The 22,796-nt window shown below is 50.5% G+C and overlaps 1 protein-coding gene across 3 annotated transcripts; it reads right to left on the bottom strand.

The window, feature by feature from the left end:
- Nucleotides 1–507: 507 nt before the first annotated feature.
- On the bottom strand, nt 508–13,029 carry Pgap3 (post-GPI attachment to proteins phospholipase 3). 3 transcript variants are annotated; one of them, XM_076935841.1, is made up of 9 exons: nt 12,803–13,029; nt 11,725–11,940; nt 10,453–10,550; nt 9,432–9,584; nt 3,538–3,600; nt 2,881–2,996; nt 2,470–2,606; nt 2,075–2,209; nt 508–1,896 (listed from the first exon to the last, which is right to left on the bottom strand). In XM_076935841.1, exons 2-9 carry the CDS (start codon nt 11,906–11,908, stop codon nt 1,865–1,867), a joined length of 918 nt encoding a protein of 305 aa, XP_076791956.1. In that variant the 5' UTR covers nt 11,909–11,940; nt 12,803–13,029; the 3' UTR covers nt 508–1,864. The 3 variants fall into 3 exon arrangements, with proteins under 3 accessions (XP_076791956.1, XP_076791955.1, XP_034360242.1); XM_076935840.1 differs by having other exon boundaries at nt 2,075–2,279; nt 12,803–13,026; XM_034504351.3 differs by having other exon boundaries at nt 2,075–2,279; nt 2,881–2,942; nt 12,803–13,023.
- Between the last annotated feature and the right edge of the window lie 9,767 nt (nt 13,030–22,796).

Genomic DNA, 22,796 nt, shown 5'->3' with positions numbered 1-22,796 from the left:
GCCAGGTGTCCTGTGCCTCTCAAACTCCTTATCACCTGAAGTGGCACCTAATAAAGCAACAGTCCCCTGCTGTGTCTGTGCGTTTGTGGCTCTCCTGGAAGCACGGAATATGCAAAGGTCTCTGAAGTTGAGGAACCAACCCTAGCTTTTCTCTTTGGTGCGGTTCTAGCGGCTCGTCACTCAGCCTCAACTGCGTATCGGGGGAGAGTCCCCAGGTGAAGCTCAGGGAGCCTGAGTAAGAAGAGCGAAGGGTGGAGAGCAGAAGGCTGACGTGAAGGGTAGGAGGTGTTAAGGCTCAGACACAGATACAGGCCGAGACCCAAGAAGGCAAGAGCCAGTGCCAGCCCTGACCCAGCCCCTGCCCTCTGCTGGCCTCAGGCTCTGCTTGGCTCCATGCCTGGTCCCTACCATCCTCACTCTCAGGTACCCAGGTAGAGATCTGCCACTGGCCAGTGATACCCTCTTCCCTCTAGCCCACCTTTCACACACAGAGGAGCAGAGTCACAGTGAGGCTGGGAGCTGCTTTATTAAGCGTGTCCTTTCCTGCCTCCAGCCTTAAAATTGTTCTTAGTATATATATATATAAAAAAACAAAACAAAACCCAGAACCCTAATAGGCTGCCCAAGTACCTGAGCTGGAGCCCTGGCCTAGCTATCCTCTCCCACAGAGGGGGCAGAGGATAGAGGCAGGGCTCAACTGCAGACTGCCTTCCTGAGGGGTGGGTTCAAGATATAGGCTGGGTGCACCCTGCTTGCCCTGGGATTGGCTCGGGAGAGTCCAGCTCTGACAAAGGGAACTGAGTGTGAGATCCACCATACCAAGATGAAGAACTAAGAGGCAGGAGCAGGGCCACTTTCCCCTCCCTCTCTCTGCCTCATGTTGAGGGGAGGTATGTGATTTAAGTGGAGTGCAAAGGGGCACTGGGCGGGCACCCACACTCACAGCCAGCATCCCAAAGTCTATCAGGTCATATACTAGCAGCAGAATGGCCTTGGGGCCCGGGCAGACTTGGAGCTCAGGTGACTCTTGATGACTTGATTCTCCTGCTCTGCTTCAGACTCCTACCAGCGTATCCTGTGCATGTTCGTCTCTTCCATGTACCTTCCTCAAACCACCCTCAGCCACCTGCCCCCTGAACACACACCCACGCTGCACACTCTATGTGAAGGCCCACAGTCCCCCAGCTCACTGACTATCTGGTCATCTCTGCTCCTGGCTTGGCCCATATCCCTCTATGTGTCAATGTGTTGTCCACTCCCAGCCAGAACAGCAGACTGAGTCCTAGTCCTAAGCTTTCTAGGGTCCTGGCCTTGAAGGCAAGACTTGCCAGTATCGGGAGGTAGGGTGGAAACCCCTCCTTAGACCTACCCCAGCAGCCCAGTTCCTCAGACCCAGAGAGAAACTTGGGCAGCCGACAAGCAAGCATCCAGCGCCACCTAGTGGTGTCCTGACATAAAAGAGACCCCAATGTACCCCAAAGGCCTGTGGGTGTGGTTTGGGAGGGTAAGTGGAGGTACGCAGGGTGGTGCTGCAGGGGTGAGTGATGTGGAAAGGGAGAGGTTGAGGATACAAAAGCCGTCCTCCTCTCTGTAGTCCTCAAAACCTGGTCTCAGTTCAGCCCCAGGCACAGGACAGCTGCCTATTCCCTGTCCCAGATGTGAGGAAGCCACTCCCAAGACAGGTTCCATGTGAGGGCCAGAAATGGCCAGGAAGCTACAGGATTTCAGGTCCAAACCCCACATGGTCAAGTTCAAGAAGCTAAAAGGGGAAAAACGAATCATCTCTAGGGAGAGAAGGGAGAGGCCTGAGGGACGAGCCCCCTCCAGCCTCTTTAGTCCAGCTTGAACATGGCTCCAGACTCCTTCAGCAGGTACAAGCTGTCATCTTCCAGAAATCTGTGGGTGTAGAGATGAGCCTACTGAGGCAGCCACCCAGTTCTGAGAACATCCCAGATGGTAGGGGGGACAACAGGCAAGGAGGAGGGCCAAGTGGGTGGGGGAGCCCTAGCCTGCCCTAGGAGCTGTCAAGGAAGGGCAGAGAAAAGGAAATCCTGAGGCTGGGCAGGGCACTGACCTGAAAAAGAGGGCGTGGACGGGGATGGTGCTGATGTGCCAGATGGCGTGGGCGTCCAGGACCCAGAAGAGGGGTGGGAAGTCAAGCAGCTCCAGCAGAGACAGCCCCTGCAGCAACACCACCACCAACATACACCTGCGGGTGTGAGGGAGGCGCCGGTGGTTCCGCAGGCACCAGACCAGCCACCAAGCCAGGTTCACCAGGCCTGGGGGGGGGGGGAGGCAGGAACAGGAGAGGCTTACTCACTGGATCTCTCCCTGGACTCTAGCTGCTCCCCCTGACTCCCCGCAATCCCCAGCCTCCCATTTCAACTTCTCGCTGCTCTCAAGAGTCTCTCCAGAATACCCCCCAAGAATCCACCCCGTGCCCAGCCTCAGATCTCTGAAGGAGCTCACCTATAGCCACGTTGGCCATCATGTTATAGCCGTAGTCGAAATGGACAAGGCTCAGGTAGGAGATGTGTCCTGTCAGCAGCAGCAGGAGCAGGGCACCGAAGGCGCTGGCCACAGACGGGTGCTGCAGTCCCACAGTCCTGTCCAGCCACCCAGAACAACTCAGAGAGTGGCTGGTTGTCCTCAGAGCTGTGTTCCCTCAACTATTTCCTCACCTAAAGGGTTGAGGGCTCTCTGAAGCCACTGTCCTCTCCCTAGCCCACCAAGCCAGCTGTTTCAGAGAAACCAAGGGCCACAGCTCCCAGAGAAGCTAGATCTACCTCTCTCAGGTATCCCCACCCAGGTACAGCCTGTGGATATGTGAGAAGGGCCTGGGCAGTCAGTCCCCTCTCTGCCCTAGTCCCAGGCACTCACCTGACACAGCACAGGTAAACAGAATGCAGGATGACAGCCGAAGCGCAGAAGTAGTCCATCTTCTGAGGGTGGGAGAGCCCACGGGGCCAGGTGAGAAAGCAGACTGTGGCACAGGTCTGCCCGGGTCCACAGAGGGACCCCAGGGGATACGGCAGGGAGGGGACAGAGGCTGGGCTTGCAGTGAGCAGGAGCCCTACCGTTTGCCCCCTCAGCCTACAACAGTTGCACTGTGTCCATGTTACAGAGCATTGAGATCAGCTCAGCGTTCATGGCGTTGAGAGGGCCCTAGCTAGGAAAGCACACCATGGAACTCAAAATGTCATTTGGGATGTGACAGAACAGACATGGACTGCAATCGTGATCATGATCACACTAGCTGGATAACCCTGGGAAAGTGACTTCATTCCACCACCCCTCCATCCCCCAGATCAATGGCCTTATAGGTCAGAAAGCCAATGACAAGTGTCAAAACTCTCCTGGCAAGATCCAGGTATGGCTCCATGCACTGCCTGGTTTGGGATGCCTGGCAGAGATAAGGTTCTGCAGAGATGCAAGCTCTGTGGATGGAGCTGCCTTCACTCTGTGGAACCTGCCCTACCCTGCCCTCTCCTGGGCTCCTCTGGGACTGTTCCATGCAGGGGGCTGGGAGGTGCTCACCTCTGTGAGGTCAGTGTCCCTGGTATGGAAGACCGTGGACCAGAACCAAGCATTGAGAGACACCTGAGGAAGGAGAGGCCAGTCAGCACACTGCCCAAGGTGGAGGAGACCTGTGGAGCTCTGTTTGAAAAAGTGTTTCCTGTGCCCTGAGAGGCCATTGACCGAGCAGAGGACTCACTTCCAACCTCACCCAGTCCCCTCAGGAGGATTTCCCACCACTGTAAACTACCACCCAAATCCCCCAGGCCAAGAGCGGCAGCCGCCACAGGTTCTGGCCTGGCCAAGGAACCAGTCCTGGCAGACTCAAGTTCCCAAATTACCCAATCTCTAAGACAACAGCCCCCAGGGCCTTGCCTCCTCCCCCACTGCCAGGTGATGACAACCCCACCCCAGCCCAGGGAGCCTGTGACCTCAGCTTCTGGGGGTGGGAATGAGGTGGGTGGGGTGGGGGGACTTGAGCTAGCTTGGGGTGTGTCAGGAGGAACAGCAATCCGGGGAGGAGGATGAAGCAGATCCCACTGGAGCCTAGCCTCTGAGGAAGACAGTGGCCAACTTAGCCCAGCTTCCTCCCGGCCAGGCCAGCCTAACTCGATGAGCCAGTAGCTAGCTGCTCTAGAGTTTTGGGAGGAGCAGGGGTGGAATGGCAGAATGGCCCAGGGGAATGCCAGGGGCCCTCTTCCCAGAACAGGGCAGTGAGTGAGACTTGTATTGTGTGAGTCTTTGCTGGTGCTTTCTTCAAGACCCGAGTTCCCAGCAGAGGCCCCAGTTCCTGCGAGAAGGGCGAGCTTTGGTGGAGACACAAACCAGACACTGAGAAATCTGTGGCAGCTAGTCACAAGAGGAAGAGCAGGGCTTGGCCTGCCATACCTGGGAGGGTGGGCAGAGACACTTGCGGGACAGGCCTGTGGGAGCTGCCCACTTAGGTGCCACAACAAGCGGCCAGTCAGGGGACACAGGAGCAGGTCAGGAAGCCAGTCTGTAGGGTCCCATGGTAGGAGGATGAGACACAGCTGAGCTCCTGGGATTGCTAAGAGCTGAGGGCAACACAGTGGGCAGAGTGGAAGAGGCAAGGCAGGGCTTGGAGCCAGGCAGGTTCCCTGATGCTGGACTCTGGCTCTGGGAGCTCTCTGCCCCCTCCCACTGCTGAGCCTGGCTTATCTCGGTGCCTTCCACTTACAGAAGGCTACCTGGAGCAGGCCTCTAAAGCCTTCAGAAGGCTCTGAGGTGCACCTCATGATGGTTAGGCCTCTTCTGGCCCTTTCCTCGGGCCTGGAGGGCAGCCTTACATTTCCTGTGGGTACCTGGTTGTACCTCTCAGCCTGATATCGAATCTGAGAGAGGAGATCACATCCTGTGTCCCATGCCAGGTTCTCATTCTCCATAGGCAGACTTCCCGATGTGGCCACATATCTCCCTTTGTGGTTTTCCATTATTAGTCTGGCTTTTTAAATGGTTTATTAAGGATGTGTAGCCAAACCTGGCTTGGGACGAGGGCTGTGACCCTGAAGCTCAGAACAAGTGTAAGCCCTCTCTTCGCCTGGGGCAGGCCTGAGTGGCCCTCATCTCCTCCCTCACAAGGCCTATCGTGAGATCCGTCGGTGTAGGGAGAGGGGTGACGCTGGGCTGGAGACACAAGGACCAGGCAGACCAGGTGCAGGGGTATCTTAGGGAGGACAGTGGCCCTGGGACCAGTGTGGGAGGGAGGATGGGAAGGCAGCAGGCACTGGCAGCCAGCCAGGAGTCCTTGTCACCCACAGCAGGAAGGGGGAGGTGACAAGAGGGCTGATCTAAGTGGCAGTTGGAACACTGGCAGAAGAGGGTAGAGGTGCATGGGCCAGGCCTGAGCGCCACAGACAGGTGGGGGCTGCTGGGTTCCTTATCTGCATGTCTCCCAGGGGTCTTCTACTTACCGAGTCCTATCTGAAGCCTGTATTCTACGTCCCTGGGATGGCCCTCTCTCTTACAGAGTATCCCATGATACTTTCCTTGCACCAAAAGGTAATGTTGCTAAGAAAGCAGGCCCCGGAACCAAACCTGGGGCTATGAGCTCTAACCCCAGCACAGCATTTTCTGTGTGCCCTCAGGCAACACATTTACCTGTTCTGCCTCAGTTTCCCACTACCTGTGGTTTTTGCTGCTGCCTGGCACAGGTGACCCATGAACCTAGGCTTTCTTCACCGAATCTACCAGGCTGACTCCACCAAGTCCCTTCATTTCTTTTTCCTCAAGGGCCACCAAATTCCAGATTAAACCATGGGGCTCTGGGGGACCCCTGCTCCCACGGTGCAGACTATGGGAAGAGCCCGTTTTCATGCTCCCAAGCCACTGTCCCATCAGTATGGTCCCAGCAGGTGCTGCTTCTTCTCAGAGCTTGTAGTCAGACACAAACAGAGGACAGATGGACAGGGAAGGGAGGGGACCCCCCCCCCCCCCGCACATACACAACTGTTCTGCACTCCTCGGTTGTGCTCAGTGTGGTGGGAGGGACCAAGAGGGGAAGTGAGAATCATGTGTAAACAATGAGAATGGGGGACATGGGGCCAGGGTGGCAGCAGTGTCAGTGTGAGGGGACAGGAGGCGGGTGCAGGGAGGCAGGGGGCTGGCTGTTTTAGTTTGCTGGCAAATACAGAAACAGACAAAAATATCACAGCCCCGAAACTGGTTGGATGCCAAGTGAGCCAGATCTGTCAGGAATTTGACCCCAGTGTTAAGCCCCAGTGCTCGGGGCTGTCATTGACACCATCACGGTGGGGACAAGTGGATCTTTAAATAGCTTGGTGTCTCAGAAGCGGGGGAGGCAGAATGTTAAATATGATGTCTGCTGCCTCCTCGGGGCCACAGGGGCCACAGTCCAGCGAGCGGGGGCAAGACTGCCTTGGGTCCCCTCCGGGGGGAGGCGGGGCTTTTTCCCATCATCAAAGAAGGATTCCTAGGCTAGTGAGATGTTTTGGGGTGAAGGTACTTGTACCAAGCCTGATGGCCTGAGCTCAAACCCCAGGACTACGTGATAGGAGAGTCAACAACATCACAACTTTACAGTCTAACACGAGCCGTGGCATAAACGGTCACTGCACCCCTATATGCACAACTCAATCAATTAATATGTTTAAAAGGTTTCTTAGCTCCTAACGTTGTCTCACTAGATTTTGCCTGACGCCTGACAATTGGGAAGTCCTTCCTGAAGGCTAGCCATTATTCTGCTGGAGTTTCAGCCTAGCTCTTCCCTTGTCCTTCCCTCTAGAGAGGTGGTACACTCAGTGCCCGGCAGCTACATCTGAGGACCTTTCTCTGCTAGATAAAGGTGGGGAATTGGTTTGGCCTCCTAGCTTCGGCAGAGGGCCAGCATCCCCCACCCCCATCCCATGAAGTCAAAGGCCAGCATGTAGAATTCTGGCAGGTTCCACAGCCCTTCCTGGTACCTGTGCAGGCCAAACCTAGGTCTAAACAGCAAAGCAGGGGCCACCCTCTTCTGCTGAAGTTTCACAGGCTCCACTAAGGGATAGAGTTATCAAAGAAAAGACAGCCCTGCCCCATGGCAAAACCTCCCATCCTCAGCCCAGCACAAACCAGAGCCACTCTTGTGCCATAAGACCCGGCCCAGGATAAAGTCCACCGCCACACCCTCCAGGCAGAAACACGAGGCTCAAAACAAGTGTGAAATCCAGCCTAGAATACATGTTGTGGTGCCTGCCTACTACAATTACTATAGCAATGCCCAGCTGTCCAGAGGCAGGAGGGAAGAGTGAACGTCAAGGGCCAACCTGGGCTACACAGTGAGACTCTGTCTCAGCAAAACAAAAAATCATCCAACCAGTGGACTCTGTGTCCCTGTGTCTCTAGACCACCTCATAAAGGCAAGAAGGGATCCCAGTAACCTTAGCATCTGGCCCCTGCCAGAGGACCTGTGCCCTACTTTTCAGCTCTTAGGTATTGCTGAGTTTCCCCAGTGTGTTTATGAGCAGCTTCCCAGACTGACTGGGTCTACGCACGGGCTCTGCACTGGAATCCCCAGCTGTACAAACGCAAAATATGAATCTGCTCTTAGCAAATGCTCAGCCAGTGTTTATCCCAGGGAACACTCAGGCCCTGGAGCCCAGTGGTGTGGTGTAGAGGCTAGCCCTGTCTCCTCTACCTGCTGACTGGTTAGCTGTTATCTGGGGCCAAGGCCCTGTGTGTCCGAGTCTTACTCAGAGAGCAGAGGTAAGAGTGGAGGACAAGCCTGGTACCACACGCATGTGGTCTTCCTCAGTAGCACTTGCTGTTCTAGAATGTACTATGTAGCCCAGGATAACTTTGGACTCACACGTGCCTCCTCCTCTCTGGTTCTGGGATTGCAGGCATGAGCCACCACATCCGGCTATAACTATTGTCTTCAAATTTAAATTTCTTTTCTTTTTTTCTTTTCTTTTCTTTTTTTTTTTTTTTTTTTTTTTTTTTTTTTTTTTTTTTTTTTTTTTTTTTTTTTTGAGACAGTTTCTCTGTGTAACCACCCTGGCTTTCCTGGAACTTGCTTTATAGACTAGGCTACCCATGAACCCACAGAGATCCTCCTGCTTCTGCCTCCTGAGTGCTGGGACAAAAGATGTGAGCCACCAAGCCTGCCCCCCCCCACACACACACAAATAGGATAAGGTATCAAATATGTAAACTTGAAGCCCTTCTGCCTCAGCCTCCTGACTGCAGAGGTTACATCATGGTCATTCTGTCTAACTGTCCCAAACTTGTAATTTTTTCCTTCTCTTTTCTTTTTGCTGTTCTTCCATAGCTCTAACAGTTATTATTATCACTGAAGGGCAAATGCCAGGTCTAACACCTCCTTCCACATCCATCACCCTTGTCAGGTCAGCCTGGGTATCTCAGTGCACTGAGTCACCAGCTACGGTCAGAGTCCTCCACCGCTAGACCCAGGAGCAGCCTTCTCTCTTGCTTGTCCTGTCCTGTGGCTCTTGACCTTTCTTGCTTATAGACGCCCTTACCCTCTGCTGTCTTTCTGGTTTTGTCTAGAAGATTCCCCTGCTCTTCTCAGAGTTATCCCGACACCTTCAACTCCTCATGCCTGTCCCCGTCTCACGGCAGGGAGGCCGTCCTCTGTCACCCTGTAGGCAGGACCCCATCACCCGCCCTATGGATCCTCCCTCCGCTGCGCTTTCTTCAAGGCTTCGGCATCCAATCGTGGGTTTGTGAGACTAGAACCAGAGGGAAAGGAACTGTGTGTTCTTACATGTTTGGGGGCCTCCAGCACCCAGCAGAGTGCTTGGCACACAACAGATGTCCAGTGGACACAAATGGAGAGGCTCTGAGGGTGGGAGGGTCAGTGAGTGGGAATTTTTTTCCCTGATGGCCAATCATAGAAGATCTGCCTGACCGACATCCACTGCATTCCCCTCCTGTCACGCAGTGCCCCTCTATACTCAAGACCACATTTCTTCAACGGCTCTCAGAGCAGCCATACTGGTGAGGCTAAGTAGTCTTTCCCACTCAGATGGACCCACCTGGGTTCTCTGGGGACAGACACAGGACTGGGCTGAGCTCTTGTAAGAACTCTGGGCCGGAACAAAAGTCACATTAATGCTCCAGAGGGGTCTTGGAAAGACCTGCACTCCAAGCATGCTCCCTGTACCCACTTGCCATCCCTGTTAGTAAACCACCCCACGGAGTCTCTTTGTAGCTTCCTCGCTTAGGATAAGAAAACATGTGTCCTCCCGCCTTCCTGGGAACACTGGTCTGTCTCTCTACTAGAAGCCTGCTGCCACACTTTCCGTTTCTGCTGTGCCTGACTGCTACACACTTTAGCCCTGGAAAAGAGAGAAGCTGGCTGCTAGAAGCCCATCACTGGGGATGGAAGAGCTCCTCTGCTCAGAGCAGGGTACAGAGTGTCCTGCCAGGCTACCTACCCAAGCGAAGGCCATGCAGGTATGGTACATGGGGGAGGAGGCTGGCACAGAGGCGCGATAGCGGAAGAGCATCACCAGGCTGGCCAGGCCATTGAGGAGCGAGGCCACGGCAGAAGCTGGCTCTTGGATGAACAGGAACCGGGAGAAGGGCCACTGAAAAAGGAGCATAGGGAGGAGGGTGAGGAGAGGCAGCCCCTCACCAGCCTGGTCCACGTTTCCATGACGACTGCATTAACAGGTCTCCAGCTGATTCCTCAGCTCAGGATTTCAAGTTCTCTCAAGTCAAGGAGTGTCTCCCCAGAAGTCCCTGGTTAAGCTGAGTCCCTGGCTGGCAGGCACTGACAGGGGAGTCTGGCTCTGGGGACAGCAGATACACGAGGTGAAACCATACAGACCTGCCATCCAGATCTAGGTCCCATCCCTCCTCAACTGATCACCATCCTCCTCAGGGTGCCTGATTGCTTTGTGGTAAACTAGGGTAACCAGTTCCTCCTAACCCCAAAAGCCAAAATGAGCTAATAGTGGGACAAAGGGCACAAAGCAACTAGGGAGTCTGAAAGGTATTCTGATGATCGACTCTGATTGGAGAAGCAGGGGGTGAAACACCTTAGGGTCAGTGGGTATTTCCATCAGCTCTGAGAAGCTCAGTACTACTGTGGGGGGGGGGGGGCGGGCATAGCACTTTCTGCTTATGTGTTTGTTTTATGGAGAGAGGGTCTCACTATGAAGCCTTGGCTACACAGACTAGGTGGGCCTTAAATTCATAGAGAGCCACCTGCCTCTGCCTCCCAAGTGCTGATGTTAAAGGTGTGTGCCATCACGCTTGGCTTGAGACACAGACCTTATTCCTTCAAATTCAGAAGCAGGACACATTGGCACTGTGGGAAACGCAAGGATTCTGAGCACAAGTACCTGGCCTATCTCTCCCTCCCTGTGACATCCCATCTCAGACTGCTGGGATAGCCTGGACCAACTCGGGGCTGAAGGACCACCATGTACCTTCCCTGACCCTCCGGCTCACCTTGCCATGGAACTGAGGGACTCTGTAACCCTCCTGAAGGTAGAGGCCGACAGTGAACCACATACACTCATACTTGCAGTCGTCTCGGCAAGTCCAGCCTGAAACAGACACACGGCTACAGATTTGTGCTTAGGGAGGCACAAGCCGCCTGGTGGAGCCCAGGCCTGAGTGGACAGAACCAGAGGAAATCTCAAAATTTTACTTCCCAGTTGTACAGAGAAGAGAGGGTGGGTGTACACATACACACACACACAGAGGGGGTGAATATAAGAGCAGTGGGAGCAAACAGAATAGTTTCTTCTCCCTCTTGGCATCTGACAGGCCCCTCTTGGAGACCCGGATTCATACTAGTCCCTTCTGAACCCAGGGAGGAGTCTTTGGTGCCTTCCTACCTCCTGTGACAATCGAGCTCAGACCCTTCACCCGACTCCTTAGGTTCCCAGTTGTCTTTGTTCCCTCATTGCCACTAATCTTCCTGCTCCCTGCTCTCTGGGCAAACCAAGATGCTGTGTGTGCTCAAATCCCCCTCGGACCTCCAGGCTCTCTGCTGTCTCTGTCTGGAATGGAAAGGGGGTAGTAACAGGGACGAGCTGTTGGTCAAACAGGCCAGAACAGGAAACTCTGCTTTACCACTTCCAGGCTGTGTGGCCTTGGGCAAGGTACTTAATCTCTCTGAGTGTTCTCATCTTTAAAATGGATGAGGGAAAGTATCTGACGGGGCTGTGGTGAAAGCCAACTGACCTGCTGTGACACCTGTCAAACGTGGGTGCTCAATATGTTGGTTGACATCAGTTTTACCCTGTTTAAATTGTTCCATGGTTGATCCCTGCCTCCACCCACTGAAGCAGACTCCATCCCTCTCACTTCCAAATGCGTGCTTAATCTATGGGTCCATTAGGTCTCAATCCATTCTGTCTTGGAGAAGGTTAATATTCACCTGTTTGGGGACTATAAGCCCAGAAGGGCAGGATTCTGATCGCCTGGGTTATTTCAGATCTTCTTTGTATTTAACAAGTAGTGGTTTGAATAAATAAAATGAAGCCTATAGAAAGGTGGGCAGGCTAACGCAATACTCACCACTCACCACCCTCCACCCTCCACCCTCCACCCTCCACCCTCCCCCCATCCCCCACACACACTCTGGAGGCTCCAGACATTAACACTCATTAGAGAAGGCTGAGGGAAACTGAGGTTCTGAGTTGCAGAACAGCAGGACACAGTAGGCGGGGCTAAAGCCAACGGGCGGGGCTTACATGGGTGGGTGGGGCTTACCAGCGAGGCTCATGTAGATTGGCTGGCGGGAGCGGAAGTGCTTCAGTGCGTCCCCCGAACAGTTCCGTTCCTCGCACCGGAGCACGCAGTCGCGGTATACCGGCTCGCGGTCGCCCTGGGAACCCTCCGCGAGTCCCACTGCTAAGGTTAGCAGCAGCAGCAGCAGCGCCGTCCGCTCGACCATTCTGTCACTCTGCCCGGCCACTGAGGGAGGAGCTTGGGAGAATACGAAGTCCCACTTCCGTAACAACCGGAAGTACCTGTGTTCATCCTTGCAATCTCCGCTGACGCCCGCCCACTTTAAATAAAAGTTCCCGGATTCCAGTGGGCGGGTACCCCACCTCTAATCTGCTAGCTCCTCTTTTAATATACAGCATTCAAGGAGAAGGGGCGGTTAGCATCCAGGAGCAAATTAAATGTATTTTCTCCCTTCTCTTTTCCACGGTCTGTTTCAAGCGGACGCCTTTCTGTCATCCGCTCTCTTAGATTCCAGTTACCACAGTTCTGGGTACCCCACTTCTCCCCATTTCTTATGTCATCATCTTGATTAAAGGCGCTGCCGTTAAACGAACCGCAGAATTTCTTAACAGGCGTCTTTGTCTCTACTTTGGTCCCCTCCAGTAGGCATTTCTCTCCTGCTTAGCTTTCTATTAGTGTGATAAAGACCATGACCTAAAGCAACTTAGGGTTTGTTTTATGTCACCCGATCACAGCTCGTCATTGAGGGAAGCCAAGGCAGGAACCTGGAGGTAAGAACGGAAGCAGAGGCCCTAAGGAATGCTGCTTACTGGCTTACTTAGTCTCTTACAACACCCAGGACCACTTGCCCAGGGCTGGCTCCGCCCACATTGGTGTGGACCCTTCCATATCAATTATTAAACAAGAGAGTGTCCCCTACAGGCTTGCCTACAGGCCAACCTGAAGGAAGCATTGCTTTTCTTTACTGAGATACCCTTTTCCCAGATGACCCTAGCTTGTGTCAAGCTGACACAAACACAAAAAACGAAAAACAAAGACCAAAACTAACCACAGCTCCATTTTCTAAAATTCCAGTTTAACCAATCACCTTCTTTCTTACCATTCTTTACTAACCCCTCCACGCAGCATGACCTGGCCTGCTGGTCTCCACTCCTTTGCTCTAGATACACTTTAAAGGTCCACGTCTCCAGAGGCTCCTGTCCTTGTCGGCTTTGCTCTCTTGCTTTTGCTTGTTTTTCTGTTACCAATTAAAGGCTGCCTAAAATTTTAAGGATGGTTGTTTAACACTGGAAGGATAGCACGCAGTGGTTTGTTTTTCCCATACGGGATGGAGTCCTTTCCTGCCCTCTTGACCTTTGACACTAAAGTAGAACTTTGGTTTCCATGTGAGACATTTTGAGATCCCTTCAAATTTTTTTTTTTTTAAGTGAATGAACAACTTAAAACTGTCCGGGTGGGCCAGCCACTTGTGAGTGAAGGCTCTTCACTGAATTGAATCCTCCGAACTCACTTAAAGGTGGGAGAAGAGAACCAACTCCACACAGTTGTCCTCTGACATCAAGTGTGCTGTAGCACACACACACACAGACACATACACACATATGCACAATAATAATACATTAGAGATACATTCTCAGGGACTGGAGAGATGGCTCAGCAGTTAAGACTGAATACTGTTCTTGCAGAGACAGAAGCTCAGTTCCCAGCATCTACAAGTGGCAGCTGATGGTCACTTGTAAATCTAGCTCCAGGGGATTGGAGAACCTTTTCTGGCCTTTTCAGGCATGGCAAGTGTACGCACAAACCTTGATACAGACACTTGCTTTAGTGACTCCCATCTCTGCCCAATCACCAGCACCCAAATCTTTCTGTAGCTTTGATGTCATGGAACTAAATCCTGCCCCTCTTCGTGGTTATTCTCCCTTTGTATCTGGAAGGAAATTGGAGTTGTGGGGTAGGATTTAAGGCTTATGAAAGCAAGGTGTGGATGAGCAAGAAGTACCATAGGGTTACCTTCATTCACCCAGCCAACAGTTCAAGGATATATCCTTCATCCTGAATTTTCTGTGAATGACACTTCTTCCAGTCAAATGTAACATAAATACTGTTCTTGCAGTTGACCATCCAGTTGATGAGGAAATTACTATTTTTTTGTGGAGATAAGATCTCAGTGTATAACCCAGGGTGGTCTCCAAATTGGAATCTTTCTGCCTCTGCTTCCTAAATGCTGGGAGTATGGGCACTGGCCACCTCCGTTCACTCTGGGAACTTGAAATGAGAAAGCAAGCCAGGTGGAGTCACATACACCTTTAATGGCAGCACTCGAAAGGCAGAAGCAGGTAGATCTCTTTTAGTACCAGAGTATCCAGGCTACTTAGGGAGACCCTGCGTCAACAACAACACACACCCTCCAAACAAAACAACCCAACAACAAACCCAGATGAAAACGCAGGCACTGTTCCCCAGTAGCTGGTGGGAAACACAATCAAATCCTAATATTACTTTGAATTTGACAGTCAGACCTTTACCAATATCTTTTTTGTCTTTATTATTCTGAGGATGTATCTTTTATGAGGATCCTGATTTGAAGAGGGAGCATTAGGATGAGAGGATCAAATCCTGAGAGAAAAGAAGTTCTCTAGCTGAGTTAACTAGGTGGAGAGAAGACTCCTTTAAAATTTTTAGGTTCCAATTTTTTTTTTTTTTTTTGAGACAGGGTTTCTCTGTGTAGCCCTGGCTGTCCTGGAACTCACTCTGTAGACCAGGCTGGCCTCGAACTCAGAAATCCACCTGCCTCTGCCTCCCAAGTGCTGGGATTAAAGGTGTGCACCATGTCTTCCTGGCTTTTTTTTTTTTTTTTTTTTTTTTTTTTTTTTTCTGTTCTGGGATTCTAGAGCTTGCAGCTAGGCATGGTAGCACATACCTGTAATTTCAGTACAGGGAATACAGAGATAGGAGAATTAGGAGTTCAAGGCTCTCCTCAACTACACAGAGAGGTCAGAGCTAGCCTGGGCTAAATGAGACCTATTTTTTAAAAAATTAATCTGCCGGGCAGTGGTGGCGCACATCTTTAATCCCAGCACTTGGGAGGCAGAGGCAGGCGGATTTCTGAGTTCAAGGCCAGCCTGGTCTACAGAGTGAGTTCCAGGACAGCCAGGGCTATACAGAGAAACCCTGTCTCGAAAAAACAACAACAAAAAATAATGTGAAGTCTACTAGACAGTCACTCTACTACTGGACTACAATTCTTGCCTCCTAGGTTCCTATTTTATACAAGACATTAAAATTGTGGTAAATTCCACATTAAATATGATTCATAAATAATATAGTTGAGTTGCTCTTAATAACTGAAATATTGCTATATTTATATACACTTCAAGATATTATCATTTAGTCCATGCAGTGGCACATGCCTATAATCTTAGCACTTGGGAGGTGGGGTCACCGGTGGGAGGAGAGAACACCCATAAGCTGTCCTTTGACCTCCACACACACGTGGTACTACACCATTACCCTCACCAAACACAGAATAAATACACTGAAGTAGAAAAAAATTAAAGAGAAAAAAGCCATCAAAACATAAAATTCATATTACTATTTTGGAGCTCCATGAACATTTGTTCAGGTCCCCAGCCTGTGACCCTCCACACGTTTGCCTACGTTCCATTTCAGTGGAGACTTCTGATAGTTCTCCAACTGTTCCACTACTTATGGGACGCCATTGTTTGAACTGAGCACCTGCATGAGGCCCTGAGAAACCAGAGCAAGGCAACATGGAGTGGCTCTTGCTAAACGCTACAAAAAATCAAACTAAACATGTAGAGAAGATAGATCCCAAAGTAGACCAGTTACTACTAGAAACAGACAGTCTGGGTCTACCTGAGCCAGCTTAGTAAAGCAGTCTCTGTCTGTTTTCATCCTTACAAGAAGGAAGCAGAGGTCAGAGGTGAGAGGCAGAGAGCTTGCTTACAGCTCACGAGGCCCTGGGTTCAGCCCAAGGACAAGAACTAAGAAGGGACTGGATGCTTTTTTCTTGTGCTGTTTGTTCATGCCCCCTTCCCGGTCAGTACTTTTTTCTCTTGTTCTCTTTCTTTGTTTCCACTTACAAGACCCAGGGTCCCCACTACTGTGTGAGCCTGAGTTCTATTTAGAGAAATGGGAGGAGTCCATTTATGAATCATAAAGAAAAGCAAATTAAATATCTGAGTCACTTTGTTGTTATTTTGACCTTATTTATTTTAATTAGTCAATTAATTTTACCCCGGGGGCGGGGCATGCACATGCCACAGAATGCTGAGGTCAGAAGACAACCTGTGGGACTTCCCTCCTTCCACGGCATAAGTCCCAGAGATCAAACTCAAGTGGTCACTCTGGGCAGCAGGTCCTTACCCATTGAGCAAGCCATCTCTCCCTCAGGGGCTTTTGTCTTTTAACAGGGTGCTGTCTCCTGGACAGCTCTTGAGTGTTTTCCCTGCTAACAATTACCTGGTGTCTCCATTTCTCCAGTCTCCAGAGGAGCCCCTTTCATATTGCATTCTATTGGCTTAACCTGCTTTCAAATTTTTATTTGGTTCTCTGTGAGCCACAGGCTGGAAAGTCTTGGGCTCCTTATTTCCATCTGGGCTTCTTGAGCCCCGCTGTGTGGCAGCCACTGCACTAGTGAAGGGGGAAAAGATGAACTGAAACGGTTGGTTCCAGCATGTAGCGCACAGCCTCGCCGATAAGGAGAACGCCACACTCAGGATTCTTCTGACAGCATTTATTGAACAGCTCTTCAAGATGGAGAAAAGGGGAAGGACGCCGAGCTCAGAAAGCCCGCTGCTTAAATAGAGCTTTGGGAGACGTGCAGATCCCTCATTGGCTCAAATCTTTCATCCAATTGTCATACTCGGTTTTCGCGCCATGCGCAGGCGCATTCTCAAGTAAAGCTTCCGTGAAGAACCAGGAAGCAGAAGCCTGCGCCATCTTTTAATGGCGAATGCGGCTCCTCACATCAGCACAGAAGAATGGCAAAGCTTTTCTCTGGTCAAAATACTAGTGTTTACAACCGATTGAGCAGTGTGTGCAAAAACTAGCAACTGCAACTCCCTCCTCCCAGATGCCTGCAACCTGAGCCTGCCCCCTGCGGAGGCCTTCCAAGGAGACACAGTAAGTCTCAAGCTTCTGCTGTATATAGCAGACACACTGAGCTCCCGGTGTGTACAGTCATGACCACCACCAGAGCAAGCACAACCCATCTGATCCCAGCTTCTCCCTAAGTGTGTTTGAGTGTCTGTCCTTTCTCCATTCCCTCCTTACCCAAGTCAGGTTTCCAGGACCAAGCCATGTAGGACACAGTGGTTGTGTCCTTATTTAAGGTCCTGTGTTCAATCCCCAGGACTTGCCCATACCCTCCAAAAGAACTGTTCTGAGTCCTGGGAGGAGAGAAGATGAAACAAACTGTACAGTACAACAAAGGCTCAAAGCAAGCTGGCTGTGTTCTCAAAGCAAACACTGGGAAACGGTCCACAGTACCGGCTCCTTGTTTACGTGCACAAGGCTCCGGGAACCGTGTTGAGCAAGGTGGTCTGAGAAAGAAGAAAAGCAAACAAAAGACTAAGGTAACCTCCCTGCCAGGTTAATAGCATGGTCTGCAACTGCTCTGTACACTAATTCCACTGGATTGCACACATACCACCTAACCAAGCATTTCCACATCTATGCAGACCCACCCAGAAGGCTAGGTAGAAGGCTAGGTCTGGCAGTGCTTACCTTTAATCCCAGGACTCTGGAGGGAACCAGAGGCAGGCAGATCTCTGTAAATTCAAGACAAGCCTAGTCTACATAACAGGTTCCAGACCAGCCAACCACAGCTACATAGTGAGGTCCTGTCTCAAAAAGAACAGGAAGGGGAAAAAAAAAAAAAAAAAAAAAAAAAAAATGGAAAAAACTGAGTATCTGTCAAATAGACAATAAATTTTGTCAACTGAAGTAATATCTAGAATGGAATGTGGACTAGAAATTCATAACAATGGGCTACAGGTGTCATATACTGACATGCAAAAAATCTTAGTAATAATGCACAGGAACATACTGATGTATACAATGTATACACATCACTCAAGTGAAGAAAAAGAAAAGTATCTATTGTTTGTTATTTTAAAAAGTACATCTGGCCAGGTATGCGGGTTTAAGGAGGAGGAAAGGGTAGAAGTGTGTTCAAAGCCAACCTGGTTTATGTAGTGAATTCTAGGCCAGCCACAGCTACATAGAAAGACTATCTCAAAAAGCTAAATTGATTAATAAAAAGTAAATAATATACTTAGAAAGATACATAAGTGGAAATAGTTACTGTCTTTGAGGAGAAGAAGAAAAACACGGAAGTAAAGGAAAAGGCCACACACACACTTTTTTTTTTTTTTTTTTTTTTTTTTGAGACAGGGTCTCTCTATGCAGCCATGGTTGGGATGGGACTCTATAAAACAGGCTGGCCTCAAACTCAAGAGATTTACTTGCCTCTCTGCCTCCCGAGTGCTGGGATCAAAGGTGTCCACCATCTCACCTGGCACAAAGGAAAATCTTTATTCTTTCACATATATATTATTTATTTATTTATTTTACTCTCCTTAGAAACCGTGCCTCAGGAACTGGAGAGGTGGCCCAGCTGTTAAGAGCACTGGCTGTTCTTCCAGAGGACCCAGGTTCAATTCCCAGCACGTACATGGCAGCTTATAACTGTCTGTATCTCTGGTTCCAGGGGACCTAACACACTCACACAGACATACATACAGGCAAAATACCAATGCACATGAAATAAAATTAAGTAAATAAATTTTTAAAAGAAGAAAACAACAAGGAAACCCAAAACACCAAAAACAAAACCAAACAAAATGATAACAACACAAACCTTGCTTCTAAAACTAGACTAGACTTTTTAAAAAAAAAAAATCTATTGCCGGGCAGTGGTGGCACACGCCTTTAGTCCCAGCACTTGGGAGGCAGAGGCAGATGGATCTCTGAGTTCGAGGCCAGCCTGGTCTACAGAGTGAGTTCCAGGACAGCCAGGGCTACACAGAGAAACCCTGTCTCGAAAAAAATAAATCTATTAATCCCTCTTTCCCCAGAACCTTTTCTGCTTCTACCAGCAGCTGACCTAAGTCCTTGTCTTTTCCCTCCAAGGCCACACCACAAGCCACTTGACTCCTACAATCCTTTTCTTTAACACCACAGTCAAATAGTTTTAAAGCACAGATCAGATCATGGATTCACTCCAGTGCTCCGTGGCTTCCCCTTGCCTGAAGCCTCACCAGACTCATGAGACCCCAAGGCCTGACCTCTGTGTGTCATTGCCTCAAGCTCAGGACATCCCTGTCTCCTTGGAGCCCTTACTGCTTTTCCAAGATGCCAAACTTGTTCTTGCCTTGGGGCCTTTGCACTTGTTCCTTGGTCTAGAACTGTCTGGCCTAGGAGTGCAGAGTTGCTTCCTTTTGGTCAGACAGGTTTTACCTCACTCCTTTAAACCGGTGTTCTCTAGCCCCACCCCAAAGTAGGCTTCTCCACTTCCCTACCCCTCCCTCCCAGCTAGGTCACTATTTCATTACCTAGTTATTTCCACCCAACCTTCACCTAAACAGCAAATTGTGCTTTTTTGCATCATTTTCTTTTGCTTTAAGTTAGGACAGATCCTAGCTATTCCCGAGCCTGTGGCAGGGGCTTCACATGTTCAAGACCTGCCTGGGCTATGGGGTGAGTTCAAGTGCACCCTTGGCAATTTTGTGAGATTCTGTTTTAAAATTAGAGTGTGAGTATATATCTCCGAGGTAGAGTGCCTGACCTACGGCCCTGGGTTCAGTCCTCAGAGCTGAAGGAGGAGGAGAAAACTGACTGAAGGGCAAAGAGCAGACACAACAAGGTGGGTTCAGACAGCAACCTGAAACCAGATCATCAAAGGAGGACTGTAGGATCGATCGCCATATGCCTTCTCTTTCCAAAGCCAAAGGCAGAACTCTCATCCACACCCAGTGCTCTGAACTCTAGTGCCTGGGGAAGTAAACCTAGGGCCTCAGAAGACTAAGAGGCATGGTGGAGTAGAGGACACCCCTCAGCTCACAAAACAAGGGATCCCCAAACCCGAGGAAGGAATGCCTTGGTGGGGCCCCTAGGGGACAAGTGAGGGAGTTTAAGTTCCCAATCCAAAATTACCAATGGGAAGCCAGGGATGGCTGCAGATGCCATCTGGCCACCTGGGAAGTGGAGATGCCTTGAGTTCAGGAGTTCAAGACCAGACTGAATGACAGATCAAAATCCTAGCTCCACAGATACAGAAACAGAAGAAGCATTCTGGAAGCATTCTATGCCTAAGATTCTGGCGAGTCCTCAGGATTTTTTTTTTTTTTTTTTTTTTTTTTTTTTTTTTTTGACGTGGTATCACTGTCAGAGGTTCATTTTTGTTCTAAAGCTGCTTTGAAAGCCAAAAGGAATTCTAGAACCTTGGGCCTGCATTCCTGAGGGCAGGAGGTACCTACCGGCAGGCCCAGGGTCAGCCCAGCCAGAAATCAAGCATTGTCCTAGAGATTAGGGCTAAGCCTGGGCTAAGGATCCGTCGTCCTGGTTAGGTTACCCTTATTTTAAAAAGGCCTCCATAGCTGAGCTTAGTGTTATGCAAGTCTTTAGTACTAGCACTGAGGATCCAAGTTCGAAGCCAGCCAGGTCTACATCGAGAGTTCTGGGAAAACCAGAGCTACACAGTGAGGCTCTGCTGTGAAAGATAAAACAAGCAAACACCTTTTTGGGTTTTGTTTTGTTTTTGAGTCAGGGTTTCATTGTGTAGCCCTGGCTGTTCTAGAACTTACTCTGTAGACCAGGCTGGCCTTAACCTCATAGAGATCTGCCTGCCTCTTTCTCCCAAGTGCTGGGATTAAAGATATGTGCTGCAACCACCAGGCTAAAAATGGCCATCTTTAGGAAAAAATATTTTTTTCCTATCAGAAGCATCTGGATTATTCTCCTTTGGCATCTTTGGCATCAGGGAGGCTTTATGCTGAGGGGTCCTCCTACCCAGTAACTAATCCATCATACAGACACTCCCCTTTGCAGGCTGCACCCTCGTCTCAAAGATCCTTAGTAGGCCCTAGATTGTGGCATGGACCTCGGACTGTGGACCAGATTGTTCCCTCCCTTTCTGTTTGTTTTCAGTGCTCTGACTTGAGGGCTGGCTGGTGAGGTAGGCAGAAGGAAGCTTTGTGCACTTGTGAGACACACACACACACACACACACACACACACACACAGACACACACTTACCCCCCCACCACCACCACCACCACCTTCTGTGCCCCCCAGGCTGGTCAATGATTGACTGGCACTTCACAGGCCACTGGTTTCAGACCCTGGCTTGGTGACCCTTAGAGGTCACCTCCAGCGTCCAGAGCCCCTTCCTGTGCCTTCGATGTCAGTGATCTCCACAGCCTCTTTTCTACTGCCCAGGATCTTCTCAGGTGAATCTTCCGCCACCTTGCTTCTGGCCTGGAGTATGAGCAACCTCTCTTCCCTGTCTGTCTTCGAAGTTCCTTCACTGGGCTTGTCTCATGAACTCTCAGCCTCCAGTGCCCCCCCCCCTGCTTCTCCCCAGCCTCCCCGTTCAGTCTTTGTCCCCAAACATCCTCTCTCCTTGGCTTTCCTGGCAGGCCTTGCTAAAGCGACAGTTGAGCAGAGAATCGAAATGGCATCGCCCACCCTGCCCCCCCTTCCTCTCCCCTTGTCAAACACCAGAGAAGATTTTCCCCTTCCCTTCCAGGCTCTGAATGCACTCTTTCTCTCAGGGTGGTTCAGCCCTCCGGAGCCTCCTCCCCAGGGCGTGAGTTCTGACCCCAGCTCCTCCCCGCCCCCGCCCCCCCCCCCCTTGCCGGCTCAGCACTCAGGCCCCGCCCTCCATGCAGCCCACTAGGGCTGAGCATTGTCTGCAGTGCTGGGCTTCTTCCAGGGGTCTGGGGTGCCCAGTATGTGGGCTTGCTTGCAGGAAAGAGAGAGAGAGAGAGAGAGAGAGAGAGAGAGAGAGAGAGAGAGAGAGAGAGAGAGAGAGAGAGAGAGAGAGAGAGAGAGAGAGAGAGAGAGAGAGAGAGATTGATTTTTGCAGATGGAGGGTGGCTGATGGAGGAGCCACTTCTGCTCCTCTACAGCAGTCTAGGAGAAAGGATGGCTCATGGGTCCCTTGCTTGAAGATAATGTTGAAGCCAGAGCTTTCTTGACTTAGTTCCAGGCTCAGCTGTATGACTTTAGAAAGTTGCTTTTGCCTTTTAGGACAGAGGTTCTCAACCTGTGGGTCAAGACCCCTTCTCACCCTCCCCCCCCATCTCTAAAACTATCTACACTGCGATTCATAACAGTAGCAAAGTTACAGTTATGAAGTAGCAATGAAAACTACATGAGGGACTTTATTACAGGGTCCCAGCATCAGGAAGGTTGAGAACCACTGGCTTAGAATTTCAGGGGACCTTGGGGACCTCAGGGAGTCCTGAGAGGAGGGATGTGCCTGCAGATAGAGTTGGGGTTCAAGGACTGAGGCCATTCTTAGCAGCTTTCTCTGTAGCACTAAGGGAGAGCAGGAGAGGGGCAGGGCTGGGAGAGAAGAGACAGACAGCAATGGCTCTGAGAGCCAGGTCCGTAAGTATATCATCTCAGGAGAGCTGAGAAGTTGCAGCTCTGAGGGACACAGAGATTAGGTCCGGGGCTGGAAGATGGGGCAAGAGTGAGAACCGTGTTTCACTGAGTCTCTGCTATTCCCATTACTTAAGATGTCCTGGACAAACGACTTAATCTTTCTGACTCTTGATTTTCATGATCTCAAATGGGTGTGTGTGTATTTCATTTTATTAAGATTTTTGACCTCAAATCTCCAATCCTCCTGCCTCAACTTCCCCAGTGTTGGGATTCTAAGGTGAGCCACCATCCCCAGCTGAAAATAGGGATAGCCAATCTGAGAGGCTGCTTTATTACAATACATGTGAGTATTTGTTGAACATTCCTGACAATGATCCAAGGAGTAAATCATTGGATATCATTACCATATATATACACACACATATATATCATTATTTATAATTATATGTTATATA

This window comes from Arvicanthis niloticus, chromosome 6 (genome assembly GCF_011762505.2).
Source record: "Arvicanthis niloticus isolate mArvNil1 chromosome 6, mArvNil1.pat.X, whole genome shotgun sequence".
Classification (NCBI taxonomy): domain Eukaryota; kingdom Metazoa; phylum Chordata; class Mammalia; order Rodentia; family Muridae; genus Arvicanthis; species Arvicanthis niloticus.
The sequence above is the reverse complement of the archived record's forward strand: the minus strand, read 5'-3'. Positions and strand labels throughout refer to the sequence as shown.

Excerpts from the sequence above, each read along its gene's own strand:
- Pgap3 (XM_076935840.1), bottom strand. The coding sequence starts at position 11,908 with ATGGTCGAGCGGACGGCGCTGCTGCTGCTGCTGCTAACCTTAGCAGTG. Across the intron at positions 3,601-9,431 it reads CCTGCATGGCCTTCGCTTGG|GTGTCTCTCAATGCTTGGTT; the intron begins GTAGGTAGCCTG and ends CTCCTTCCTCAG. Across the intron at positions 2,280-2,469 it reads GATGGCCAACGTGGCTATAG|GCCTGGTGAACCTGGCTTGG; the intron begins GTGAGCTCCTTC and ends CCCCCCCCCCAG.